Here is a 7,374-nt window from a genome sequence, read left to right as displayed (position 1 = left end):
GCTCATGAAATTCTCTAAAACTTTGCTCTCTAGCAAAAATTCGACATTTCTAACGAAAGTCTAACAATCGTCTCATAGATTGACAGTAGACCTTTACAAAAAACCTCTGTGTCAAACACCTTCAAATTGACTTCTGTCAATTTGTGTCAGTCAGCTGTCAACTTTCGCGACATTTTAACTGCCCTGCTGCGGGACGACTTTGAACTGTCAATGTTTAACAGTCGTTTTGTTTTAATTAAAAATCGCCGTTGGCCGTTGGTTAAAATTTCAGCTTTTTGGGCAACTTTCTACCATTTCAGGGTTTTCAAAAAGCGCGTATCTTCGGATTGGCTGCACCCAATTAACTGGATTGGGTGTCATTCAAAAGGAAACTTCCTTCGGAAAAACTTCCATTTGCAACTGGGCGGTTTTGGTTTGATCCACGGCCGCCAGAGGGCAAAAACCGTTGGCCAAAACCTACTCAAAAAAACTGTTGTTTTGGGGGCTTCCGCCCTCAAATCATCAAAAATCGGGGGAAAAAAGGGCAAAATTCGCATTTTTTCAGTGTTCAAAAAGTGCACAACTTCCGAACGGCTGGTACGAATTGATCGCGGTTGGTCTCGTTGGAAAGGGAAATTTGAGCCCTAAAACCCCCCAAGCGAACCACGTGGCTATCGGGCGAATTGCTGCCGCTAGGGGGCGCTGAGTGGTTGTCTTCACGCAGAGGCAATTTGAGCCCTTTCAAGATGTTTCCCATCAATTTTCGGCAACCGACTGAGGAGAGTTGACGGGGGAAAACTGGATTCCCAGTTTCCATCCGGCCAAGTTCCCTTTTAGCAGCCGAAAACTTGCCACTAGCGAGTAGAGTTTTAAAAGCAAATGCATCTATTACGTTTAGCCAGTTCGGTAAATCTTCGCGAGCGATTTTACATAAAGTTTCCGAGCGAGAACTACATAGATTCGCTTCTACTGCCTACTTAATCATGCGCTAAGAGATTGCCAGAGATTTACGACTTGTTCTCAGCGAATATTAATGAGCCTCCGGAAAATAAAATATTGTCTTTTAACAGCGACGATCCAGCAACAGCGACGCCACTGGCCGGCGTCTTAATAAAACGGGCCCAAAACTGACTCGGCTACAGCGACGCAGCTGAGCTGGACTCAAACTGCATCGCGTGCACTCTAATCATTAGAGTCCGGCAAATGCGATTGCCATTCAAAAGGCTCCTTGAAGGTCCGATATCAAAGCGATCGGTCGGAAATTTCGCCAATACGGATCTGGATGTTTGATATCTGATTTGGCGACTTTGTTTGGCAAATTCCGGTATGGAGAAGGGCTTTGATGTGCACGAGCCGCTTGTTTGGACGGCAAATGGCTTATTTTCGGGTGGAGAGTCTAGCGGGATGCTTCTGGAGCCTTTGGCTGGGTTGTGGATAAATGTGGAAAAAACACGTAAAGTGGTTGGTGAGTTAGGTATTTTCAGTCGCTCAATAGAGCTGGGGATTTTTCTGGATGGCCTGGCAACCCTGTGGAAAAATTCCCAATGGATGCGTCAAGGGTTTGTTGAGCTACAGACTTTTTATTTGAGCCCGTGTTGCTTGGAGCGCTGATTATTTACATGAGGGGAATTCGGCTATCTGAAAAATGTTCAAGGCTCTGGACACCGCTGGGATTTTGGCCATACATTACGAGTGATCTGGCTACACTGTGTGCAAATTTGCGCTATATGCTGTCAACGGTTTGATATGTGGATGTTCGAAAATTTCTTAAAAATTAAATTAAATTCGGAAAATCGACAAAAACTTCTATGCGGTTATGGATTTTTCCTTAAGTACCGTGAAGCCTCAGCTGCAGTGGTGCCAAATTGCAAGTGTCTACCGTTTTTTTTGAATCAACCGAAAATTTGCAGCTTATTTCTGAACATTTCTGCCATCGCTGGAGATCTCAGCTACTTTCATCCAAAATATAACGTAGCTCTCTTTAGCAGTTGCTGAGTTATGATTTTTTTTTGCGCTTGCACTTCTTGGAATTTTCTTGACAAATTTGGCTCTCGCTTAGATTTTTTTTTTAAATCAACAAAAACTTCTATGCAGTTCTGGATTTTACCTTAAGTACCGTGAAGCCTCAGCTGCAGTGGTGCCAAATTGCAAGTGTCTACCGTAAGGAGTTGCCGAGTTATCATTTTTTTTTCGATGCTCACGTTTTCTACAGCTTTTTGCAAAGTGAATTATTGCCTAAAACTTGTTTCTCAACATTTCTGTCAGTCAGCTACTCTCGTCAGCTACTCTCGTCCAAAATATAAAGCCGTTATCTTGAGCAGTTGATGAGTTATCATTTGCTTTTAAGGTTGCAGTTTCTGCAATTTTGATTGTAATATGTGCTCTCTTTTAATTTTTTTTTAAATCAACAAAAACTTCTATGCAGTTCTGGATTTTTGGGGAAGTACCTTGAAGCCTCAGCTGCAGTGGTGCCAAACTGCAAGTGTCTACCGTAAGGAGTTGCCTAGTTATAATTTTTTTTCGATACTGACGTTTTCTACAACTTTTTGCAAATTGAGTTCTTGCCTAATTTTTTTTTAAATCAACCGAAAATTTGCAGCTTATTTCTGAACATTTCTGCCATCGCTGGAGATCTCAGCTACTTTCATCCAAAATGTAACGTAGCTCTCTTTAGCAGTTGCTGAGTTATGATTTTTTTTGTGCTTGCACTTTCTGGAATTGTCTTTATAAATTTGGCTCTCGCTTAGAATTTTTTTTAAATCAACAAAAACTTCTATGCAGTTCTGGATTTTGCCTGAAGTACCGTGCAGCCTCAGCTGCAGTGGTGCCAAATGGCAAGTATCTACCGTAAGGATTTGCTGACTTATAATTTTTTTTGATGCTGACGCTTTCTACAACTTTTTGTAAATTGAGTTCTCGTCAAATTTTTTTTTTAATCAACCGAAAAATTTCAATTTATTTCTGAGTATTTCTGCCATAGCTGGAAGTCTCGGCTACTCTGATCCAAAATATAAAGTAGCTATCTCTAGCAGTTGCTGAGTTATAATTTTTTTGAGCTTCCACTTTTTGCAACTTTCTTTGCAAATTGGGCTCTCGCCTCGAAATTTTTTATAAAATCAACCAAAACCTCTATGTCTTTCTGGATATTTCCTGAAGTACCTTGAAGCCTCAGCTCCAGTGGTGCCAAATAGCTCGTATCTACTATAAGGAGTTGCTGAGTTACGAATTTTTTTCGATGCTGATTTTCTACAACTTTTTGCAAATTGACTTCTTGCTTATTTTTTTTAATCCACCAAAAAAATATACGTATCTTTGGCTTTTTTTCCAGTTTATTCCACAAACTGCGCTGTTGCTTAGACATTTTTGAAAAATCAACCGAAACCTCAGTCTCGGTCCGGATTTTTTTTCTGATGTCCTGATCATCCAGCTACATTGTGGCACCATTGCAAGTATCCACTTTCGGCAGTTGCTGAGTTATGAATTTTCTGTTCAAGCTTACACTTTCTACAACTCCTTGAAAATTGGGTTTCTGCCTGAAAATCTTGTAAAAATCCTACAAAAACCCTTCACGTATTTCTGGATTTTTGTGCAGTACCTGGATGTCTCAGCTACTCTTCCTCCTAGCAAAAGGTTGCTATCTCGAGCAGGTGCTGAGTTATGAATGACGCAATTTTTGTTGCAAATTGCTCAGGAAATTTTAAGAAATTTTAATTTGGCAACATTGCAAGTAGCTGCTCTGAGACGCCCTTGCTGCAACCATCAGCAGTGGGGAATTTTTCAAAAATCTGCGCACCATTCTGGATTTTTTCGCGCATTCCTTGGCACCTCAGCTACAGTCTGGAACAGTTACACGTTGCCAGTTGGTGCAGTTGCTGAGTGGGGATTTTTTCAAAGCTTCCTCTCAACAAAGTCCATTTAAAAGCTTTTTTAGCTGGATTTTGGCGTAATTCTCACATATTTAAGCACCTGAACTGCGGGCTAGTTGTGGATGAAATCGCCTGGAAAACCCTGGATATCGAGGCCGTGGCCCCAAAGCAATAACCTGGCAAATGAAAACGATTAGTTCGAATTCAATTCTGCCGCCGTGGCGAAACGATTATAAAACCTATCCAGAAATCTGGATCAGGCCCGGAATATTAACTGAAATGGCCGCCCTAATGACCAATCAAACCTCGTTAATTGTCCGCATGTGGATGTTCCAGCAGCGGAACCGATCCTGGATGAGGGCCGATGCGGCAACATTCCGCAAGTCGAATTTCCACTGTCCATAAAGTGCGATTCTGGAAATGCTCCATTGAGCCGCCAGCTTTCCAGAGGGATTAAATCGAATCAAATTGCTCGCCCCTTAAGCGATTGCTGAATAGCTGCAATATTTTCTTTGGGGCCGAAGGCCCGACGGTCGGAGAAACCGTTTTTATCCAGGATCCAGATCTGGATTCCAACTAGCGATGGAGAGCGGAAGCGTTTTTCAACTGTCCAGACTTGGCGGGTCAAACTTTGGGGGTTTTGGGCGAGAAAAAATGGAATTTTGCAACTTTCCAAGCTCAACTAGCGGTCAATCCAGACCGAGTTGCCTCACATTTTTGCCGAGCTTTCCCGATTTTTTCTGGCACAGCGAAAGGTTGCAAATGGGGTTCTAAAGTCCCGTTAGGGCTGCAAATCTGGCAAAATTAATGGCAAAAAACGCGAAAAAACCTGGCGCCTGTCCAATCAAAGCACTGCAAGCGCAGGCGTCATTTGTTTAAACTCCAGGCGTTTCGAATGGAGGGCTTCATCAGGCGTTTTTGCAACGCTATGTTCAAGTGGCGCCACTGATTTTGCTCAAGTTTGCCACTTTTTCGAGTCAAAAACCGGAAAACTGATCAGTGAGCGGTCTTTGGTCTAGAGGGGTGAAAGTTTCACACCGGGACCATCATCAGACTCGTTGCTAGAAAACCCCTTGAAACCTGCGCAAAGAAACGCAGCAACTTTCAGGACCTGTGGTGGAAACCACTGGTTCCCTTGTGTAGAGGCGCGGTGTTGTCAAAGTGCAAAAATTTGCGACAAAAAAAACACTTTTGAGCCCAGAAAGACGCGTTTTGCGCTCAATTTTTGGCAAATTGTCGAAACTCGTGAAACTTGTGCCGCTGGTCAAGTCAGAAATTGGCCTCAAAACGAGGCCAAAGTCGATAAATGAATTTTTGGGGCCTTGGAAACATTCAACTAAACCTGCAAAGAAAATGGAGTTTTCGCCACTAGTGCACTTGACTGGCGGTTTGAAAATGGGCCACAAACCTCCGTTTTTCCTGCAAAGCCACTTTGAAGAAAAAGTCGGAAAACCGAGTTTTCACTCAACTTTTGGGACTCTCGCAAAATTCAGCAGAAACTGGGATCAAACTGAAATTTTCGCCGCTTAAATCCTGATTTCCCTGCCGTTGGATGCACCAAAAGCCGACGTGATGCACTGATGCCTTTCGTTCCCAGAAACTGGGAACAAATCGCTTGCAAAAAGTGCACAAGCATCTAACAAATTAGATTAATTTCCAAAAAAAAGACCATTAAAGCAAATTTTCTCGGATTCTTCGGATCGCTGGGGCAAAGTTCAGCCGAAATCGCCCCAAAAGTGAAACTTTCCTGCTTCAAATGAGCCCAAAATCTCGTTTCCAACTGCTGTCGTTTGCTATCTTCAGACTATGGCGAATGCGCTCCAAAAATTTAAAAATTAATTTCTAGCAAGTTGCGACTAAATAGCCGAAAAAATTGCGAATTTTACCGTCAATAGACCGAACGTTTCTCTGTCAATGAAGCCATCAACCTGCTTTGTGCCTGCCCTGATGTGAGCTTGAAGCATTTTGGAAAAACCTCCGGAAACTGAACCACCAGCGCCAGGAAAATGAAATTTTCCCATAAAAATCCGCATTTTTTGTCTTACAAAAATCGTCTCCTTTACCGGCAGGGTTCGGGAGTGGACTAGAAACGAGCGGGAGACGAAACTTTCACAGTCAGACCCAGTTTGTAGGCGCAAATTTTGCATAAATTCGCCACTGGCAGTGCAGAAGACCACCGAAAGACTAAAGCCAAAGCTTGCAAACTGCGCCACCTGCTGCCCAAAGAACCTCTTCCAAAACTGACTCAATTTCCTGCCTCAATTCCGCAGAAAATAGCTCCAAACTGGTTACTTTTGCACCTATCTTCATAATGTGGTGGATGCGCCCCCAAAATAAAAAAATTGCAGATAAACCAACCGAAAAGTTGCGAATTTTACCGTCAATAGACCGAACGCTGACTGCAGCCAAAGCTCGCAAACTGCGCCAGCTGATGCCCGAAGAACCTTTTCCAAAAATTGACGCAACTTCACCCTCAATTCCTCGGAAAACGCTCTAAACAAGCCCAAATTTTCAATAAATCTTCACAGGATGGCAAATGCGCCCCTTGACGTCATCCATCAAAGGGCCAGCTCTGAACAACCAGTAAAACTTCATAAAAATCGTCAAGCTTTATTGGCTTTTTGGCGAGTTTTCATTGGGGCGCGTCCGCCTTTTTGTCCTGCCGGCTCCGGGCGTGCTTCAGCGCCTGCTGGGCGGCCGTGAAGCGAAGGGCGACGTACCCAAAGCCGATCTCCAGCAGCAGCAGGATCAGCAGCACACTCTGGCTCAGCACCGGCAGGACGCCCAGCTGGAAATGGGGGTTGAACAGCAGGAAGCCTTGCAGGGGCAGCTGCAGGAAGACCGACAGCATCCAAAACGCCGCCAGCTCTGGAATCTGCCCTTAACTGCCCCACTGGCCTGAACGAACCGGCTGCAGCTTCCTTACCTTGTCGCCCAGATTGCCTGCATAGAGCATGTAGAGGCGCAGCCCCTCAATGCAGAAAACTGTACTGGCGGTGACGGCTGCAAGCGCCCGAGTGAGCGCCCCTGGGGCCCAGTACTAAAACAAATCAATGGGAGCCCAAAGCGCGAAAATTCCCCCCCAGCACCTACCTGGTGAGCGAAAAAATCCAGGAAAACCGCCGCCCAAGCGGGCAGGAAAACCACGTTAAAGTAGGCGCACATTTGCAAGGGCAAACTGCTCCTAACCGCCTCCAGGCCTTCAGTCATTGTCAACTGACGTTAGATGCACACAAACACAAACAAACTGTCAGACGTCGCGGTTGCCCGGGCAACCCTGGATGCAAACACACCAACCGCGCTGTCAGTGCTGCAGGCGCATGCCGTTGCTAGGGCGATACGACACTGAGAAAGTATCGATACTTACTCAAATGATAGATAAGTTCTATATCTTGTCAATTCTATCGATTGCGGCGATTCGAACCTAGCGGTTTGTTATCATTTAAGACGATTTAAGGTGAGGTGATTTTTTCCCGGTATTTTGTTGTAACCGTAAACTCTTTGGATTTTATTAATATAGTGTTGAACT

General features: G+C 44.2%; 1 protein-coding gene across 1 annotated transcript; it reads right to left on the bottom strand.

Annotated features, from left to right (window-relative positions):
• Positions 1 to 6,441: 6,441 nt before the first annotated feature.
• LOC109533978 (transmembrane protein 17B-like) lies at positions 6,442 to 7,149 on the bottom strand. The gene is made up of 3 exons (XM_019899509.2): positions 6,939 to 7,149; positions 6,772 to 6,885; positions 6,442 to 6,720 (listed from the first exon to the last, which is right to left on the bottom strand). Exons 1-3 carry the CDS (start codon positions 7,053 to 7,055, stop codon positions 6,478 to 6,480), a joined length of 474 nt encoding a protein of 157 aa, XP_019755068.1. The 5' UTR covers positions 7,056 to 7,149; the 3' UTR covers positions 6,442 to 6,477.
• Between the last annotated feature and the right edge of the window lie 225 nt (positions 7,150 to 7,374).

This window comes from Dendroctonus ponderosae, unplaced genomic scaffold, assembly GCF_020466585.1.
Source record: "Dendroctonus ponderosae isolate FM_Combo_2020 unplaced genomic scaffold, Dpon_F_20191213v2 Dpon_F_20191213_12, whole genome shotgun sequence".
Classification (NCBI taxonomy): Eukaryota; Metazoa; Arthropoda; class Insecta; order Coleoptera; family Curculionidae; genus Dendroctonus; species Dendroctonus ponderosae.
This window is presented reverse-complemented; position numbering and strand designations above follow the sequence as displayed.

Excerpts from the sequence above, each read along its gene's own strand:
- LOC109533978 (XM_019899509.2), bottom strand. The coding sequence starts at position 7,055 with ATGACTGAAGGCCTGGAGGCGGTTAGGAGCAGTTTGCCCTTGCAAATG. Across the intron at positions 6,886-6,938 it reads TGGATTTTTTCGCTCACCAG|TACTGGGCCCCAGGGGCGCT; the intron begins GTAGGTGCTGGG and ends GATTTGTTTTAG. Across the intron at positions 6,721-6,771 it reads CAGGCAATCTGGGCGACAAG|ATTCCAGAGCTGGCGGCGTT; the intron begins GTAAGGAAGCTG and ends AGTTAAGGGCAG.